Source organism: Hippocampus guttulatus, chromosome 12 (genome assembly GCF_054856545.1).
Source record: "Hippocampus guttulatus isolate MCC_2025c chromosome 12, RoL_Hgut_1.0, whole genome shotgun sequence".
Taxonomy (NCBI): Eukaryota; Metazoa; Chordata; class Actinopteri; order Syngnathiformes; family Syngnathidae; genus Hippocampus; species Hippocampus guttulatus.
In genome coordinates, this window is record NC_141272.1 from 10,571,568 (window position 1) to 10,592,133 (window position 20,566).

Consider the following 20,566-nt stretch of genomic DNA (forward strand, 5'->3'; position numbering starts at 1 on the left):
AGTGACCTGATTGATGATGTCACCCAGCGATGAACTGATGATTGTCCAACTACGTCTGTCTTCCGCTGATCATGGAATGTAATGTTAGGTCATGAGTTAGGGTTAATTTTGGGTTTATGTTATAGTCAAGATATGCTCCGTTTATACGAGTTATGTTCAAACTGTGTTTACCCGAGTTGAACAAGCACTGAAAGTTCGCAGGGGGGGGGGGGGGGGGGTGCTGGAGCCTATTCCAGCTGTCTTCGGGCAGTAGGCGGGGGACACCCTGAACCGGTTGCCAGCCAATCACAGGGCACACAGAGACGAACAACCATCCGCGCTCACACTCACACCTAGGGACAATTTTGGAGTGTTCAATCAGCTTGCCACGCATGTTTTTGGAATGTGGGAGGAAACCGGAATACCCAGAGAAAACCCACATAGGGCCGGGGAGAACATGCAAACTCCACACAGGAAGGCCGGAGCCGGGATCGAACTCACGATCTCTGCACTGTGAGGTCGACGCACTAACCACTAGACCACCGGGGTGCCCTGGCCTTTAACTTTTCCATCTAAAATCTAGAAAAGTGATTAAAAACTCAATTATTTTGTTTTTCCTGTCGTTTTGGGTTCTTTTATTTGATTTACTGTTTAATGTGGTTTATTGTTTTAACTGTCTTTGTTTTTCCATGTCCGGTTATGACTTTAAGAACAGCAATCTGTCTGCAGCTTGTTTCTAAAGTGCTCTATGAATGAATAAATAGATCTTTTTTTCTTTTTGAATATTCAGACATATTAACAACTAGTTTCTTTGTGCACACAATCAGCCTGCTCTGAGCCGAAAGGACATCTTAATGACTCGATATTGAAAACGTTGTCTGCAGATGTCTGATCCATGAAAGGAAAAAGAGAAGCGACAAAACACGATACTGTTAAGGTGACCGCGAAGGTTATGACATGTTATTTTGTCAAAACACTTTTCCAGTGGCAGCTGTTTGTGGTAGTGTTTGTTTATTTGTCATCTTCCCTTGCATTTGAATGAAAGTGGATTAAAAAAAAAAAAAGGACAAAACAAAAAGAGAGTCATTCTCTAGGTTTGTATTGTGCTACAAAGTCTAGCATCATCATCATCATCCACTTTTTGTCGAGAAATTGGACACTACACCAACCTCACGGTACACATGCAGAGGACTGTCATAATGAAAGCAACACTACATTTTACACTGAATCGACATCACTGGACGCTATGCAAACATGCAACCCATCGGCATGGCAGATAATAGATAATCAAGTTACATTCCCGCTACAAAAGATAGATCCTTACCACAACAGAGGGAAGGCGCGTTCTCGCGCACGTATACAAAGAATGCCATTTAAACGGTGAGGGAAAATGGAAAAAAAAAATCACTGCAAGCACTGCCCGCCTGCTTCCTGGCAGAAACGTTTGAAGTTTCCAAAGAGTGTTATGATTGTGGTTTGTATTAATTACAGGAAGACGTGTTGTCACCCAATCAATACTTCCAGTTGCACAGGAAATGACCACAACACACGCAAATCTTGAGTCACTTCAAAGCGCCTCATCAAATCATGCAATTGCTATTTTTCACCATTTAGTGGCACCATTTTTCACGTCATTATAATACACGACCAATCCAAATGTTTCCATTCATGGAGCCAACTGATGGGAAGATATTCTTTTTTTTTTCTCTACAAGTCAATATCACCATAAGGTGCCTTTGAGGCTTTCGCGTTTCACCAAACAAAACGAGATTTTCCATTGAATCTTCATTTTCAGTCGATGACATGCTGTAAGAAACGCACCCCCGGTCAAGCTTTTCTGCAAGCAGACGATATACATGCAAACAACAGAAGATGTGAGCTCTTTTGCTAATGTTAGCATGAAATGAGCACATGGTTGACCTTCACTTTGGCTTTGTTCATCCTCCGGGTCAACTCTGATTTGTTTTGCCCATAAAGTGTGAGATGTTTATCAGATTTTCTTTCGTGTGTCTGTGAACGGTACAATTCCGAAAATTCTTTCGCACTTGCAAGTTAATCGGTTCAGTAACCGATGCGACTGCAGTCTGAATGCTGATTTCGAGCGGATTCGACCGATACGTCATCAAACATCAGAAACTGATAAATATATGGGGAGACTGGTCAGTCCAACCACGAAATCCTTAAACTACCAGAAATGTGGCGCCATATTTGCTTCTGTAAACACACTCCGTTCATATTACAAGTTGCATTTGTTTTTGTAATGTGGTGAATGACTTACAAAATAAGATCGAATTTATCCCCACCCAAAAACCTGAACTGGACTTCATTCATGTGTGACTCAAACTTAGCAACAGGATTCAGGTCACAATTATTTGTAATGTAGTCGTCATGAAATTTCTGAATGGTCTCAATATCAGTTGATATTTCACTACGACAGAGTGGACATGTTAAGCTTCACAACATTCAACGACAATCGTAATACGAAAAGTCTGAAACATAAGTGGAAATATTTACTGTACAGTAGCCACTGTTTCAGGCTCCATTGCGGAAACACAAATGCCGGCAGCTATGTCACTGTAGACGTCAGTGGGTTTGTTAAAGGGGCAATTACTCCATAATGGACAGCTATATGATGATGAAAATAGGAGATGCGTGATCAAAATGACCGGTTTCATCAAATAATTTCTTGCGTACCAAAAAGCTATGTAAACATTTCTGATTTAGTATCATTTAACCACTGACTACAAATGGTGTAGCGAGCAGAGCAGTGTGTGGGAAATTACAAAAATCACATGCATCCAATTTGAAGGAAAAAAAAAATTAAATGAAGGAAACACATTTTAAGAGATGTATCATTGTACTGGTTAGTGTGCAGATGTTTTGTTATTTTATGAAATCTCAGAGTTTCATTTTCCCGCTACATTTTCATGACAACGGAGTCATTCTGATGAGGTCACCAAAGGCACTTTATCGTGATATTGATCCCATACCAAAATATTACTACTTTTCGTTGATTTATTCGGATAACTTTATGAACAAAAGAAAAAAAAAGTAACACTTCCAAAAGCAATTTCAAAAGAAGATGATTGGAATGAGGCTGCTTGGAGAAAATTGGACTTGTGACAAATGAAGTGCTGTCATACGGCTGATAACTGTGATGACTGTGTAAACACTATTAGGAGAACAACTTGGTCCTAACACACCTTGTGGACCTTCAGAGAATGCTGACCCGCTCAGTGAGGACTTGCACTTCTGTGTCTTCTTTGCCCTCTTCGTCGTCCGAGGCGGGCGCGGGAGGTGGGGCCACGAGGTGAGCGGGGTACGTCAGAGTGTACTGGTGAGCGAACGATTGCCAGCGGCTGTCGTCGCTCTCGTGGGTGATGTAACGCTCACCCAGCTTGGTCTCCAGCTCTCGCAGGTCCAGCCATGTCTGATAGTCCTGAGAGGGACGAGACAACGGAGATTGAGTCTCATTGGAATTTGATCAAAAGTTGAAAGGGGCTTTTAGTGTGTCATGGAGCCAGCACATTCGAGGCCGTCTGAGTGAGGGTGTGTCGATGAGAACTTGAATGACCCGAAACAATTTTTTTCCTCATCAATCATCACTTGCCATTCATCCCAGTCATGATCAAATTTTGTAGCTTTTAGAATATGTTTATTCATGTATGTTTTTGCAGTAATAACCGTTCAAAGTCAGCAGGGATAGGCTCCAGCTCAGCCGCAGCCTCATGAAGACATGCGCTTTCGAAAATGGAAGGATGGATGATGCAATGTTGTCTGAATAGATCGAAAGAAAAATAAATATTACGAAAAATACTTTATCTTGTGAGCGAAATTAAGTATATTCACATATCACGACTTTCAGTCGTACATTTTTTTAATCGTAATTAATTCCATGATTTCCATAACTTGCGATCAATCTTAAATTAATTACACCTTTAATATTTGTTCTAAATGTTCATTAAAGTATGTTTTTCGCATTTTCATACCATACCGTATTTTCCACACTATAAGGCGCTTCAGAGTATAAGGCACACCTTCAACGAATGGACTGTTTTAAAACTGTTTTTCATGTCTAGGGCGCACTGCATTATAAGGTGCATAGAATAGAAGCTACAATAGTGGCTGTGGTTGCATTATGTATCCACTAGATGAAGCTACAATACAATGCAATACAATACAGCTTTATTTATATAGAGCTTTCACAACTGCTGCAGCAAGGCGCTTTAGAGAACATTTAAAATAGTACATCCAAGAAATCTAAATATTGATCCATATATATAAACATCGGATTATAAGACACACTGTCGGCTTTTGATTGGGGCGTAGGATCGGAGCATTTTTACCTGTAAGTAAGCATGGCTGAGACTCTTGTCGACGCTGTAGCGCTTCCTCATCTTGACTTGCAGCAGGTTGTTGATCAAATCAATGGCTGGAAACCAAAGGGATAATATAAACAAAGCTCACACAACAACAACAACAAAAAAAAACTCCTCCCCCCCACAGATGTTTCTACCATCGCAGGAGATCTGTTTCCATGGGTTGGAAGGATACATGAAGGCAGCGTTGTGTATCTGGTCATTGATATCTTCATCCTCATTAAAAGGGAACGTCCCGCTAAGGCTGACGTACATGATGACGCCAACAGACCACATGTCCAGTGAGCGGTTGTAGCCCTGGTTCAGCAGGACCTCCGGGGCGAGGTAGGCCGGCGTGCCGACCACCGAGCGACGGAACGACTTCTCCCCTATGATTCGGGCAAAGCCAAAATCACACAGTTTTACCTGAGAGGAGAAATAGGGCAGGAACACTTTAGTAACAGTGTATGCACTACAGTTTCACGGAAACTACATATACATTCCAAAATACAAATACATCATTACATACAGGAAACAAACATAGAAACATATCAATAGCATAATACTTTTATTCATAATAATATACACAGCATATTACTTACTCAGTCTAAAAAAAACAGTTCATCCAAACAATGGCTAGCCAGATTATATATATATTTTTTATATTATCGAACATAATTGTAAAGTGCCACGCCTGTTGTTGAGTTGTTTTTAGTTAAAGACAAATTATATACAGTGTAAAACGGGCAAAGATGCATCATTTGCTGTGAACAAACAAACATTTTCTTTTTTTTTTGTTTGTTTATTGAACATAAAACATATATACAGTAATAATTTGACAGAAAATAAGGTAGATAAAAAAAGTAAAAAGAAAGAAATCAATCTTCATTCAACACAGTTATTATGTTCAAGGGAGTAGGAAGAAGTAAAAAACTTATCTAGTCCTACCCCGTTATGTGATTGTATCTAATAAATCATTTTTATATCAATCAGAAAAGAAAAAAGTAAGAAGAAAGAAGTCTCCATTAAGGCTCATACTTTACCCTTAACCGTGATATTTTTACAACTTTTGGTTTGTATCGGGATTATATACTTCCACACCCTGACACTCTTGTGTCAATTTTCTCTTGTATTCATAATGGATATTTATATACCTTTCTCTATTTATCAACTTAGTTCTGATTTATCATTATATTTAATGTTTTGAATTCATCATTTTAACTCTGATTGATGTAGGTTGTTTGTACTATTTTTTTGAATTTGTTTTTGAACTCAGCAAGCGATTTACTCATTTTCAGGTCCGTTTCGAGATTATTCCACAGATTAACACCTTTGATAGATACACTTCTTTGCTTGATGTTTGTTCTTGTTTTGAGTTTTTTGAATAAGTTGGTACCTCTTAAATCATAGCTGCTTTCTCGAATTTCGAAAAACTTCTGAATGTTTTGGCAGAGCAGGTTATTGTGTGCTTTGTACATTAATTGGGCGATTTTAAAGTCAACCAGGTCATAAAATTTCATCGTATTTAATTTGATAAATAGTGGATTTGTGGGTTCCGTATATTTTGATCTATTAATAATTCGAATTGCTTTTTTTTGTAGGTTGAGAATAGGGAGTGTGTTTGTTTTGCAGGCATTTCCCCATATTTCCACACAGTAGGTCATATATGGTAATAATAATGAAGTGTATAATGTGTACAAAGATCTCTTATTTAGCACTTCCTTGGTTTTGTAGAGGATCCCTACGGTTTTGGCTATTTTTCTTTTTACGTTATCGATATGTGGCTTCCAACATAGTTTTGAGTCTATTACTTATCCGAGAAACTTGGTTTCATACGCTCTTTCTATCTCAATTGAGTTTACCATAATTTTAGCTTGGTGTTTGATTGGTCTTGTGCCAAAAACAATTAACTTCGATTTTTTCAGGTTAAGTGACAATTTATTTCTGTCGAACCAGTTTTTTAATTTGTTAATTCGTTTTCTACGGTTGTCAGGAGCTGTTTCAGATTTATTCCAGAACAGTAGAAAGTTGTATCATCAGCAAATAGGACACATTTAAATTGTTTTGAGACCTTGCAGATATCATTTATATATAAGATGAATAGTTTTGGACCAAGCACTGACCCCTGAGGAACTCCGTGAGTGATTTTCAGTTGATTCGTTTTTTTATTGTTGAGTTGCACGTACTGATATCTGTTTTCTAAATAACTTTTTATCCATTTATAAGATACACCTCTAATGCCATATCTTTCTAGTTTTTTCAATAATATACTGTGATCTATTGTGTCAAAAGCTTTTTTTAGATCTAGGAAAACCCCAACAGTAAATTCTTTGTTGTCTATATTAGTGGCTATTGCTTCCACAAACTCCATAACTGCCATTGTCCAATTAAGTGAAATTTCAACATTTCCCGCAGTGGTTGAGGATAACTGCTCGACTAAGTAACTTTCTTGTAACATGTCCACGAATTACGAAAAATAAATTTGCAGTCCCAAAAAAAAACAGAAGAGAAAATCATTTTGTTTGATGGATGTTTTTGCGACTTGTTTTCCTACCTGGGGAAAAGGATCAGCAGAGGCAAGCAGCACATTCTCAGGTTTGAGATCGCAGTGAACGATGTTCTTAAAGTGCAGGTGTCGCAAGGCTGCAAGAATCTACATGCACGCACGCACACACACGCAAAGGAGGTCACATAGAAACACATTTTCAAATGTCATCGTGTCTGACACCATGAGAGCAAAACCACAAGCAGCACGCACACAAGCATATGTAATGACATCAATTCCGTGTATGCCGGCGCTCATGCACACCTGAGTGATGAGAAATTTGGTGAGCCTCTCAGGCAGTCGCCCTTTCTCGCTGGAGAGGATCATCTCGAGCATGTCGCCATGGAGCTTCTCCATGACAACAAACACCTTCTCCGGGGTCTCGAACATACACTCCAGATTTACGATGCCCAAGTGGCGCAAACTCTGAAAAGAGATTCCAATTATGTTTTTAGTGATTTAGAAGGCACTAGGCAAGGCTAAGCAAGCCTGAGATGCACATTGCACTGAAGAGGGAGAATATAAATCTTGGCAAAGAGGACAGATAAGTGACAACAATCAAGGGGAAGATAATGACTGCTAAACTTCAGGGGATGACAGTTATTGATTCTACACACATTTTTAATGGAGCGATATCAGCCTTTGTCGCCCCCATCTGGTCATATATGAGCAGTGTTTAACATTACAAAAAGTGTTGTTGTTTTTTTTGGAATCAAAACATTTTGACTATGTTGTGTCTAAAACAAAGATCAGAACATCAGTTTTAATGTTTACGTGACTAGAGTAAATGCATTTTCATTCCAAGAGCTGATAAAATTGAGATGATGCCATGCCAAACAGTTAGTATGCATTTCAATTAAATTTTGAACATATTTTGTGTACACATTTGCTTTTACCTCATTTATAAATGACCTGGCCCATCAGTCAAACACAGCCGTTGAGCACTAAATTTGCCCATCCCTGCATCAAAGATAACGCCCAAACTGACTCTTAAGTAATGGTAAAGTTGAATTTGGCTTTTGCTTCCGTTTATACTCATAATAGGTGAACAGAAGCATTGATAAGAATATCAATCAAACTGGCACAACACAACAACAAAGATTCTATTGTGTGTTTTGAAGCAGTGTAGCTTGCGTTTACCTGTAGAATGGCAACCTCGTTCCTCAACTGACTCTCCTGCTTAGTTGGGAAGCGGAGCTTATCAATAACTTTGACGGCCACGTCCCTCCCAGTCTTCCGGTGTTTACCTGATGGGAGAAATTTGGCAGTTAGGACTATACCTATTTCAGCTAGCAAACAGATAGTATGTTGCACATAGAGCATATTTGACAATAAAAGCTAACTTGACTTGATAGGGTAGGAGGTGTATTTGCATGGTTATTTTACACAATCATCCTGGACTTTTTTTTTTTTAAACGTGAAAGCTCATGTCAAGGGTCATACCTCCATACACAACTCCAAATTGTCCAGAACCCAGAACTTCATCTGCAAATATCTGGTACACTGTTCCAATGTCCTGCAGGAAGGCACATTAAAAGCATTAACAACCATATATGGTAGGTGATTATTCAGATGAGTCTTTGCCCCCCCCCCCCCCCCACCCCCCGAGAGGATAATGACATTCGTGGACAAAAAAAAAACAACAACTTACCACATTCTCTTGGATTTGACTGTTGGATACAGAAATGCTAACGGAGGCTTGTCCTAAAGAGGAAATGTGCATGTTATGTGACGTACATGTGGGGGAAAAAAACCACCCAAAACTTTGAGAAGGGGGAATTTTGATATACCTTTACAGTATTAGCAGTATGCTAATATACAATACAGGGTGTCGCTAAAAGTCATTATACACTTCACCTTTTCTATTTCGTTTCAGGTGTCATTCAGACTGACATGAGGCTTTGCAATTTTTGTAATCATATAATTCCTTTGCTGATGTCTCGCCAATTGACACTGAGGCAGCACTGCAAACTTGCCAGGTGGGATGACGTTTTTCTGTTCCCGGCTGCAGTTCAGTGCCAGTTTGAGAAGCTTCTTGGATTTCACACTGCTCCGACTTAGGATATGCATAGCAAGTTTCTCAAAACAAGATCCGTTTTTTAAAAACCACCCAGTAGATGCCAATGGAACTCCGCATCTACAAAGGTTTGATTTGGTAGATGCTTCAGAGAGTTATAAAGCCTTATCTGTACCGACTTCAAGGTGTTGAACATTCGCTTCTGCTTGAACACTTTGATCAAAATTATGTCGGGGGGAATAATTCTTTGAAAAAATTGTCATGGATAGGACAAACTGTGCTATTATTGTGTTGGAGCAGTGTGACGGCCATAAAGCTTTTCAAAGTGGCGCTGAACAGCAAGCAGTAGGGGACAGAAAGACATTGCAAGGCTTATAAATACTGCAACACTTAGGCTGTCAAATGTCACATGTAAGAATGATACCTGAATTGAAATCAAATAAAAGAAGTGCACTGTAGAGTGACTTTTAGGAGACCCTGTATTACTGTATATGCAGGTTCCAAGTGTAAATACATGTATTTGCCAAACTCAGCAACAACCAAATCTTTTCTTGACAAAACTACCTCAGTGGAGGCGTGACTCACTGTGAGTGGCGTTTCCCTCCGCTGGAGGGGCATCCTGGAAGATGACCGGCATGAGGGCCTGACGAATGGCGCTCTCCCACGCCTTGGCCACCTCACGCCCAATGCCACTGTTGGGTGCCACTTGGCTAGGGGAGGGAGGTGGCTGGGCATGCTGAGGGGACAGTGGGGCAGGGGTGTTGGAGTCCTCCCCCACAAAGTAGCACATGGTGCCCGTGATGATCTCGAAGCAATGCGCGTTTGTACCGGAGGGCACCAGGGTGAAGTTGCCGGCAGGTCGCACCTCCAGGATTTCAGATAGAGGGATCTCCTACATGGAAGATCCAGGATGACACAAAACAATGGTGGTATACAAGAATTGTGACATTCTACAATGCAATTGAGCATTCTGGACTTACCTTGTAGTATTTGTTTGAGGTGTTGTTCTGGAAAAGGATGATGCACTTACAGTCCAGACGCCAGTAGTGTCTCTTTCTCTGTTAGGGTAGCGCACCAAGAGGATATGTCAGGGGAGGAGTGGGAAAGTTTGACACTTGACGTCTAGGAGGAAGAGAAGAAGAAGAATGGCCAGGTGATAGGAAGGCTAAGAGGTGGAGAAATTAAGAGTGACAAGAAAGAAGAAAGAAAAAAAGAGAGCGATGACCGACCAAGCATTAGCGGTGCAGCAAGATAGAAATAAAAATACTGTAAGTAAAAACTAGAATGAGAAATCCAGTGCAAACCTCTGCCAAGGTTGTATGATTATAAAGTAGATCACCACCAAATGGTACACGTTCATAGATAGACCCCCCCCCCCCCCCCCACCTCCTCACTGTGTATGTCTGGATTTTGTTTTCAAGAGGCATGAAAAATATAGTGTCATAGATATTAGTTGTGTGTTTTTGGCACAGTCGTGCTAACCAATAAAAAAAAAAGTAAACAAACAGCAGAGATAAAAGGACTAGAAAGACCAGGAAGCTAGAGGAAAGGACAAAAAGGGAACCACATAACTGAGATCATTTTGTAATGGTAAGAAGGTACCAGTGTGTCCTTGTTGCTGTAGTGAACCATCCAGCCCTCCTTGATAGCTGTGCTGGATCGACGAGTTGTTTGCCTCACTGATTGGACCACCCTCATGAGTGGAATGTAAACACTGGGAAGAAGCATCGAATGCAGGTGTTCATTTGAATATGAAGTTAGGCTCAATGTGGGAAATGTTTTATGTTCTCTTTGAATACCTCTGGTCTGCACTGACTCCACCCTGGTTGCTCTTGGGAGAAAAGGAGCCTGGGATGCTGCAAGACTCGTCCGAGTCATCCATAGATGACTTGTCTGAGGCGTCGTAGTCGCTGGTGTAGTCCATGGGTACCTCAGGGTCAGCGGTGGGACTCAACATGTCTGGCAGCATTAAAAAGGGAAAACGGAGTTGAGTGCAAATGTGTTCTACAAAAGCCTGATTTGTTTGTTTGTTTGTTTTTTAAATTTGGATGACAACCAATCAGCACGCATGCATGCAGACTTAGGGCTGTTATTTCTGGTTGAGATTTGTGGGAATGAGCTCCTGTCCAGTTCTGTTCATGAAGGTTATTAATTTGTACAAGCATGCAAATGTGACTTTTTTACTAACTCGAGCAAGGTTAGCATTCTAGCAAAGCAATTATTACGTCTCCATGTTCACCTACCTCCTATGGTTTCACCAAGACAGTCATTAGGAACTTTGTATGCACACCGTTTATGGCAGTTGAACTTGCAGTCTGAGAACAATAGGCAAAAAAAAAAAGAAGAAAAAAAAAGATTGATGTCATACTGAGAGAGCTGCTGGTATCAAACATTTTTTAAATCAATTAGTCTACGGATTATTCCATCAGTTAATTGGATACAAATTAATTTTGCATGATTAAATAACAAAACGTGCATGTGAGGAGCGTTTTTTTTTGGTCCCCTTGGGGCTGCCGTCCCTCCTATGGTCCTCACTATCATAGCTGTGCCTTTAAGTGTGTGTGGCTTTAAAAGGTGGGGCCCTGCGCTGGTGAGTAAGCAGGAGTCAGCAAAGAGCTGAGCAGTTAACTAACTTTTATAGCCAGCCTGCATGGCCATCGATGCTTATGTATGAATGTGGTTTGTATTATTTTATGTTTGTTGAACACATGGCACCGACGGATGTGTCTATTCCTTGACCACTTGCGGGCGCATTACAATATGTTCCAACTAACGGTGGAAGACTATACAGTATTAAATTAGCGACATCTTTATATTATGTTGCTGTTGTGGTACAGTAGATAGTTCTGCTTCTCAGTAAACATATTGCACTTTGTCTATTGAAGTTTGAAATCTCCCAAACTTTCGACATTGCCTTGTCTTTTATGCCCTCTTTCCTGCTTAGATCTCCATCATTGCGCCACGTTTATACTCAGAGTTGTGGGTGAATACGAAGTAACATTAGAAAGTGCGGAAAAACAATCACTACAAAGCTTCGTGGCAGAAATTTTGCTCTGACTTTTTTTTTCGGAATTGAATTATTCAATTAATTGTTTCAGCCCTAAATATAGTGTGACGTGTGTGTGTGTGTGTGTGTGTGTGTGTGTGTGTGTGTGTGAGTGTGTATACTATTATATTTGCACTCACCTTTGCACTGCAGGCCCTGCCTAAAGATCCCTCGAAGGAGCCGCTTGCAGTACTGGCACACTGTCGGACGCGTGTACGAGTGGACGGCGAACGTGTGTGGCACTTTCACCTTGCTCATCAGGATCTTGTCCAATTGCACGGGTCGGCCCGTGTAAAAGCGCCGGGCCTCACTCGGGGTCCGAGGCTATTGTAAAAAGGGAGGAAAGAAGGGGATTGAGGCTATATATGTGTGTGTGTGTGTGTGTGTTTTCTTTACATGAAGAGACTTGGCTACAAAGCACATACTTTATACATCATAAACATTCATCTTCTTCTGTACTTTAGCTGTTGTATGCATCACTTGGTGTTCAATCCATAATTATTTTTATGTTTTAACATTAACAGTGAGCATCCGTCCCAGTTCCAGAATGAGCTTTGGAGTTTGAATCTCGGCTCCTGTCCTTCTATGGGGTTTGCATTTTCTCCCCGCGATTTCAAGGTTTTTCTCAGGCGTCCTCAGCTATCCCCAAAACATGCATAGTAGGTTCACTGAAGACTCTGAATCAGAGCTTGGAAAAGTTATGTGCTGAAGGACCAGAACTGACTTTTAAAATAGACAAATGGGCCAGGTCAGGTGATGAGCTTTAAAAAAAAATTTTTTTAAACAATTAAATTTGACAATATTTTGCTTTAATAATAATAATGATAATCATAGTTCTTTTTCATGAAAAAAATTGTTATTGTAAATTATGTAATTATACTTAGATTTATGTAAAACTCTTAGATTTAACAATACATTTCTTGTATTATTCATAATAAATCAACTAATGAATTGTTGAAGGAGATACAGTAAATTAATTAAAAAGTACTAAATATAATAAATATAATTAACCTATTCTAAAAAAATAATCACTCCTAATTCAAATATTACGGGGCTTTTGATAATATAAATGCACAGATTAAAGAATGGAGTGGGTTTTATGTTAGATTGGGTTGGTTATGTTAGACAGTTAAGAAATTTAAAATGCATTCCCCTGTTCACAGATTTTATTTTCTAAATTGGACAACAACCAAGCATCTTGGAAAAGACTATTCTAAATTCCCAAGCATGTCCGTGTGGGTACTTTGAAGGGTTAATAGTACCATTTGCGTGTGTGAACGGACCAGGCCAGAGTCTTCGGTGCTGGTAGACGTGGTCCCGACGCTGTAAGCGGACTCGCTGGTCGAGAGGCGCAGAGACTGGCTGCTGTTCACAGAGGTGGTGGACAGGCGTCTCTTCCGAGCGCGACAGTTATTTGGAATGCTGAATGCGCACCGCTTATGGTAGTTCAGTCCACACCCTGCAGGGGGAACCACAAAATAAGGAACCGGGGATTATTACAGCAAGGGAGAGTGATGAATGTGAGGACGACATCCTGTGACATCATTTTACGGATTAAAAAAAAAGTGTTCTCACCATCACACTTAAGCCCTTGTCTGACTAGTCCAAACAACATCTCTCCACAATGATCGCAAAAGGCAGGGGCCCGATAGGAGTGTACGTTGAGAGCGTGGGGCCGAATCTGGAAATCTTCTGATGTGGCTGCCGCTAAAAGAAAAAGAATCCATTTATAGATAAGGTCTAAACATATAAAAAATCTTTTTTTTTTTTTTGCTGCTTACCAGAAAGCACCACCTCCACCAGATCTCCCTCCTGAATATCACCTGCAGTTTTCACCAGCTGCAGGATGTTACTGGTTGATGTGTCGTGCTTAAACAGCAAAATCTTATCATAGATACCATAGAAGCCACACTCGGGGAACTGTAACATACAAGATGAGAACAGAACGCATCTGTTCATTGGGCTGTGTGGAAATTGCAAAACAAGACTTGGATTATTTCTTCAAGCTGCCCGAGGCATGTTTTTTTACTAGTTCATTCTTAAAAAGGTAATTAAATTAAAAATGATCACAGAAGATATCACATATTCAGTAATACACGATGGAAAGTGTCCACAAACATACGATGCACAATATGGGTGTTGAACATAGCAATTAACATACACTAAAGAAATGAAATTTTCATGCTCTAATGAAAGAAATACGATTTTTTTTTCATGTAGCAATTTAAGCAGGCTCACAATAATTACAAAGTATTGTGCAGCCCTGCTTGCAGACATTAGTTATGAGCTGTTTCCTATAATAGTAAAATTTCAGGCTAACCAGTTTGACAGTCCCAACAATATCACATCCAAGATGATACATGTGGGGCAAGAAGAGGAATGCTGTTTGTTTTCCTGTGTTGGAGTCAAGGTTCACCCCATGGTCAAGAGTTAGCAATATACAGGAAGCATAACCCTGGTCTACGCCTCGGATGGACACAATCCCTTACCAAGGCACACAGCATCTTTTAAAACAGCATCACCCATCTTTTTCTCACAAAAACGCACACAAATATACAGTATAATCAGCATTGTGGTTCCAGAAAATGTCTGCCGCATGCTTGAAGGTTTGTCTATCAGCGGTGCTAGAAGTGGCCCAGACAGCCCAGATTTACACCATGTGGTTAGCATGTCTGGGTTCAAATCATGTTTTTGAATTCATCTCTGGGTCCTCCAGTTTACTCCAAACCATGTGCATTTGGTCAAGTGAAGACTGTAAATACCCACAAGTGTGAAAGTGAGAGTATATAGGTGTGCCTGTTCAAGCTCATCCATAACCCTGAACAGGAGAATGGGTAGAAAAACGAATGGATGGATCTTTTAATATCAAGAGAGTGAATATTAAGAGGTCATGGGTAATTGTATGTTCATTAGTCATGTCAGCTGCAGTCAAAGACTCACCAATATAAAGTAGCGTCCCTGCAAAATGTGTATCTGCATTATTGCTTACCACAGCTGCCATATAATGTGTAATACAGTTTAATAAAAATATAAATATTTTCCCCCCACAACCAGACTCCAAAAGACAGACACAGACACAAACACACGAAATATAAAAACTACATGCATCAGGGCCCAGCACTGACACAAACAAGAAATAGCAGCTACTAATACGTGTACCCATAATTATAATCACCCACAGCCCTCAGAACAGTAGTTGAGTCCCAGCTCCTTTATTTCTTTTTTTTAACTCCGCGCTGCAACTATTAGTGCGCTCATCATGCCCAAACAGCCAAGAAAAGCAAGCCGCCATGTCCAGGACACGCAAAAGATACACAGTGTGCTAACCACAATGGCAGCAGTAACATCTTAGCGGCCCAAAAGTCTTTGGTGTTCGTCTGTGGGGAGTATTCTAGTCGCCTCTGAGAAAATTAACTGCTTTCTTTTCCTTTTCTGACAGCTACCAGATAGAGAGAGTGGTGGGAAATGTACTTTAGACTGAGTCATCAGGGGAAAGGGATGTTGTTTGTATTGCAATTAAATGAGCGGCCAATGTTAGCGTGAACATTGTAAGGTGAGAGGTTAGCTGTCTTTTTGAAAGAGAGATGTGCAGTCCACAGAGAGCAAATAGGCTGGAGAATCCGTGCGTGTACACTATATGGTGTCATGTAGATATCTTATCTTGGAGACTGGGCTGTGTCTCTGGCCTGGATTTGGGTTACCGGGGATTAGGTTTCTTCACTATACCTGCAGTTCTTCGGGCCAACGAGGCCATTATGCCTGAAATGAATTATGAATAAGGCCTTCTTTACCTCCACCTCCCCCCGCCCTCCCATGTTTCCCTTCCATCAACATCTCCCGTTTTCTTTGGATCCTTTCAAGCAATCTCTAATCTTCTTTTGCACTCATTCATCGAGCTGTGCATATTTATGCACCGAAAAGTAATAAGGGCAGGAAATTTAAGAGAGGCTGTAAGTAGAAAAAGATGTTAAGACGCTTTGATAATTTAGCCAGGCACGTCCCGTGTAGTAACCTAATGTCACGTTAAAGGCGGCCAGTGATGGCTATCATGACGAATGACTTGACTGACCTACTTTCTTCCATTTGGGAATCACGGTCTTGTGAGTACAGACTGGACTTTGTAGATTCAATCTATCGATATCTTGACTTCCTGAAACATTGTGGGGTGGGGGGAAATAAATAAATAAATAATTCGCGCCCAACTTGAACGACCTTAGTATCATGTCGAGTCTATTCATGTACGTAATTTCAATCTAAATCAATAAAATATGACAAAACTGCAAGTTAAGCTGTAATTTTGACATTTTTATGATTGTTTATGATTATTATGACCCCTTGTCCTTAGATGTAAACATATGGTTAACATGTCCCGTCCAGGCCATCCAAAACATACACAGCGTTCTAACCACAAGTGCAGTAGCCTTGTCTTAGGATCATATTATCGAGTCACATGACATTTGGACAGTATAATTATCATCCGTCATCATGCCTCTTTTTATAAATACATTACACAGTATTTTTTATTACAGTCACACTTGAAGTCATTCAACTTTTGCAAATACGCTAGCTAACTGTAACTGGAATGTGACACGGTAGAGCCTAGTGACTTCCAGCTCGGCTGAAAATTTGTAATTTGGATTCAAACCACCTCCGATCTGAGTTTGTCATAAAAATGTGACATTTCATTGCTTCTTTCTTAATGTGAATCCCACCTCTCCACAAACTATTTTGGGGGGGAAAAAATGTAGTGCTCCATGCTAACAGAAACAAATGCAGATGGAAAAAAAATTATATGGCAGAGTTAATAAATTGCACACGACACATTCAATAGTTACAATCTGCATTCTATAAACCGGATGGTATTCACACTTCATCATGACAGCAAGAAATGCATTGTTTGCACCGTACCCCCACTTTAAGAACGTGTATGGCAAAAGGGCATGGGAAGTACATTCCATATATGGAATACAGGTATAAAAAGGACCATGAATTCAACTTCCCTTTGTGTTGCCGTTGCTTAGTGCAGCGGCCAATTACGTCAACAAAGCATAGTCCAGTCAGCTCTTTATTAAAAATCCACTCAACATCTTTGTGTACACAATGCACACGTAAAGCCGCCTTTCTCATCGGATGAAATCACGACAGCGATATATCAGTGTGAGGTCACGGAGTGCGGCTATTGAGAGTGAAAGGTGAGCGGCAAATGACTGGGGCTGGGAATTTCTCCATTGTGAGACAAATAAAGGTTTGCTAATCTTATATTGTATATTCTGTCACATACGCAAATCTAATGCCACACTGAGTGCAACTCTTGACCGCCAACGTTGGGTCATATGATGCAGGTGACATCACAGACGCGATGTGGAAGTGAGTCATTCGATGTCCGCAAAAAAAAAAAAAAAAGGTCATGTTTCACAGTGCAGAGGTACCGGGTTCGATTCCAGCTCCGGCCTCCCTGTGTGGAGTTTGCATGTTCTCCCCGGGCCTGCGTGGGTTTTCTCCGGGTGCTCCGGTTTCCTCCCACGTTCCAAAGACATGCATGTCACGCTGATTGGACGCCCTAAATTGTCCCTGGGTGTGAGTGTGGGCGTGGATGGTTGTTCGTCTCTGTGTGCCCTGCGATTGGCTGGCAACTGATTCAGGGTGTCCCCCGCCTACTGCCCGGAGACGGCTGGGATAGGCTCCAGCACCCCCCGCGACCCGAGTGAGGATCAAGCGGTTCGGAAAATGGATGGATGGATGTGAATGTGAAAAGACCTCATTCCTGCATCAAGTTCTGGTTGATGTCATGTTCATTCAGTGACATTCTAGAAACAATCGCTTCGGTTGATGTCATGATGCACTGTGAGCAAGAAGAACAACAAAGGAAGACAATGACTGGTGCGCGCTGCTGAGGAAGCCGTGTGTGCTTCTGCTTTTCGTCCTCCCCATCACTTCCCCCTCCTGCAGTCAAGCCGTCACAAACACAGGTGTGAACGTTCACATGATATCAGATGAAGGCAGCTTCACTGCCAGATGAACAACCGCATACTACAGGGGGGTAAAAAAAAACACAAAAAAAACCTGTCGTTCACAGCATCACTGAAGAGTTTTGTGAAAACAACCCAAATATTGATGTCAATATCACAATAAAGGCTCCTTTGCCTTTTGTGCTTTTTTTTTTCCAAGTTATTTCTGACAAGAACCAGCCTCAAAAAGTGGCATGACGAGAACATGAAACATATGCAGCATTAAATTTTATGTAATTAAAGTCCAAATATGGCCTCCCTGTTCAAAGTTGGTATTGCACATTTTACAGCGGTTATGTTACGCAGTCACCATTGAAGTTATGACTGAAAGTGTCATCGTTTTCACATATGGAAATCAACATGTTTTCACATTTGTATGTTAAGATGAATGGAAAAATGTTACGGTTATTTTCCATGATGGAAACATTTTGAAATTGAAACAAATCAGAGGTTCACTCTCATCTTGAAACCAATTGTGTTCAATGCCGTCGTCGACAGACTAAAACGCTTTGTGAAGCAGTGAAAGAGGACATGGTCGGCTTACACTTGTGTGGGTCCGAGCGTACAAAAGGCTATTTTGTGGAAGAGCATCAGTAGCTTCGGCTATTCCGATCCCTGCTCCCCTTAAAAGATTCATACCAGCGGTGCCTTAGGACTGGCGGCGAGGAACACAGGTAGTGGCTCCAATCGTAGCCCAATCTTAGCCGCTAAAATGTTGGTCAAGTGACACAGAGAAGAACAATTGTGTGCTAGCGAGAGCTCGGTTCATCGTCAATGTTTCTATGCTCCTTCATCAAAAAGCATCTTTATGTGAAACCGGTCCATGGTGCAAAAGAGGTTATTTTTGTATTACGACTTTCATCACATAGTTGACAACCCAAAAAAATCTTGACTCGTTCAAAGCATACCTTCTAATGAGGTGTCAGACCTAAAAGTCAAACAAATACAATTGACTTTCAACGGCTTGCAAACCTCTTACATTGAGGGAAGTGTCTGGGTTGTGGTTCACACTGATGTAAACTGATACTAGATTTTGATGCATGCAAAACGTTCACATTTCTTTTGCAGTAGATCAAAGCGTGATGACTGAGTGAGGGGAAGGTTGAGATGTTACACGGCAACAACGGGCAAGGCTCTGTATTTGGACAATGCGGTGTATCCCAGAGACGCTGCAATGCTGTAGAATCTGTTGGCTGAAGCTCAACAAGAAACTTTTTGGCCCTACATGGCGCGACAACAAGGCGATGATGTTTCTGCAGCAGAAGTGACTACAGCAACAGAAAACTGATCCAAGTTATTTTATAGGCAAAAGGAAACAGACTGCATCCCTTCAAGTGACACACATTGTTTAAACCTCCAAGTGCATCCGTGGAATCAATCAAATCGGCTGACAGCGACAGTGTGTTTGTTCAAATGAAGTCAGCATCATCGCTGCTTCCTTCAGTGTCAGGCTGCGCTTCTTCCCCTTGCTAACATGTACTGGATTAGAAGAAGAGCACCACCTCTATGGAAGTCATCAGTGGCGTAATGAGACGTTTCCGTAGCAACATCCACGTGAAGACGTCAAAGACCTGCCATCGTTAGATCCTCACAGCAACCTGGTGCAACGCAAGAATGCCCTCCCCTCCTTCCAACAATGGAACAAAATGAGCTTGCTATTTTTAGGCCCAGTGAGGTCACACGATGGAGCAGACAACGTAAATGCTCGTCATTCCTCTAATGGTGCTCCTCCCACTGCCCTGATTGGAGTATTTACAGTGGACTTTCTGGATTTAACAACACAAAGAGAATTCATGATTTGCTGTCTTTCCCAAACATCAAATCACAGGCATGGTGACTGACATTTTTATTGCATAAAGGCTCATAACAACAGTCCCTCGCTGGGCTTGGTAGGCCTAAAAGGGAATGTGGGTAAACAAACAAATGGAAAGTGTGTGTGTGTGTGTGTGTGTGTGCGTGCGCATGCAGGCGTAAGGGTCATTGAATGAATCTACTCCGTGATGTCACTGAACCAGATGTCAATCAGCGCCCGTCATCTCTGCAGTTAGGTTGGATTCTGTTGAAATGTTAAAAGCAAAGGGATCTTTCTGGTTTCAATCAACCTCTGTTCTGCTACGACAGTGGAGCTCAAGATAAATAATAAAGGGGATGACATAAAATAACGCTTCAATCAATACATGATGTGAACGTGTTAAGTGAGAGCAAATGAAAACAACGCAGTGGTTTTTTTTTGTCTTAATCAAGGCTGTTGCAAAGTACATTCAGTGTAACAGAATTCAAAACAAAATTATCCTGTATTTAGATCCCAATAAGTGGATGATTGTGGTTGTAGTGTGTGCAGTGGCGATAACTGCACTTTCTCTTTTATTTTTCATTATTTCTCTCATTTATCTTTATTAGGTAAATAAAATATTAGGAGTGCCTCAGAGCATGATGCATTGATGTTTGGGTCAAAAATTGACATTTTTGGGCCATTTTGACCTTTCTGGATCATTTTGTTTAAAAAGAAAAAAGTGCAGTAATTACATATATTTTCCCCTCAGTCAGTTATGACATTTTATGACTTGGACTGACTTTTTGCTTGAATTTCTTGACCTCTTAATGCATGTGACA

General features: G+C 40.8%; 1 protein-coding gene across 6 annotated transcripts in view; it reads right to left on the reverse strand.

Annotated features, from left to right (window-relative positions):
- Positions 1–20,566, reverse strand: part of prkd2 (protein kinase D2) — a 41,407-nt gene that overhangs the window by 8,711 nt on the left and 12,130 nt on the right. For 2 of the 6 annotated variants that reach the window (XM_086125265.1, XM_086125270.1), the window contains 17 exons: positions 13,727–13,865; positions 13,521–13,652; positions 13,208–13,404; positions 12,086–12,269; positions 11,143–11,214; positions 10,699–10,858; positions 10,502–10,613; positions 9,880–9,957; positions 9,485–9,791; positions 8,534–8,586; positions 8,326–8,398; positions 8,023–8,129; positions 7,147–7,308; positions 6,892–6,990; positions 4,496–4,763; positions 4,326–4,411; positions 1,060–3,418 (listed from right to left, as the gene is read on the reverse strand). In XM_086125265.1, coding sequence (XP_085981391.1) covers positions 3,194–3,418; positions 4,326–4,411; positions 4,496–4,763; positions 6,892–6,990; positions 7,147–7,308; positions 8,023–8,129; positions 8,326–8,398; positions 8,534–8,586; positions 9,485–9,791; positions 9,880–9,957; positions 10,502–10,613; positions 10,699–10,858; positions 11,143–11,214; positions 12,086–12,269; positions 13,208–13,404; positions 13,521–13,652; positions 13,727–13,865 — 2,454 coding nt within the window. In that variant the 3' untranslated portion in view covers positions 1,060–3,193. Of the gene's footprint in view, positions 1–1,059; positions 3,419–3,668; positions 3,757–4,325; positions 4,412–4,495; positions 4,764–6,891; positions 6,991–7,146; positions 7,309–8,022; positions 8,130–8,325; positions 8,399–8,533; positions 8,587–9,484; positions 9,792–9,879; positions 9,958–10,501; positions 10,614–10,698; positions 10,859–11,142; positions 11,215–12,085; positions 12,270–13,207; positions 13,405–13,520; positions 13,653–13,726; positions 13,866–20,566 lie in introns of those variants that run through there. The other 4 variants (XR_015102439.1, XM_086125266.1, XM_086125267.1 and 1 more) reach the window with 4 other exon arrangements.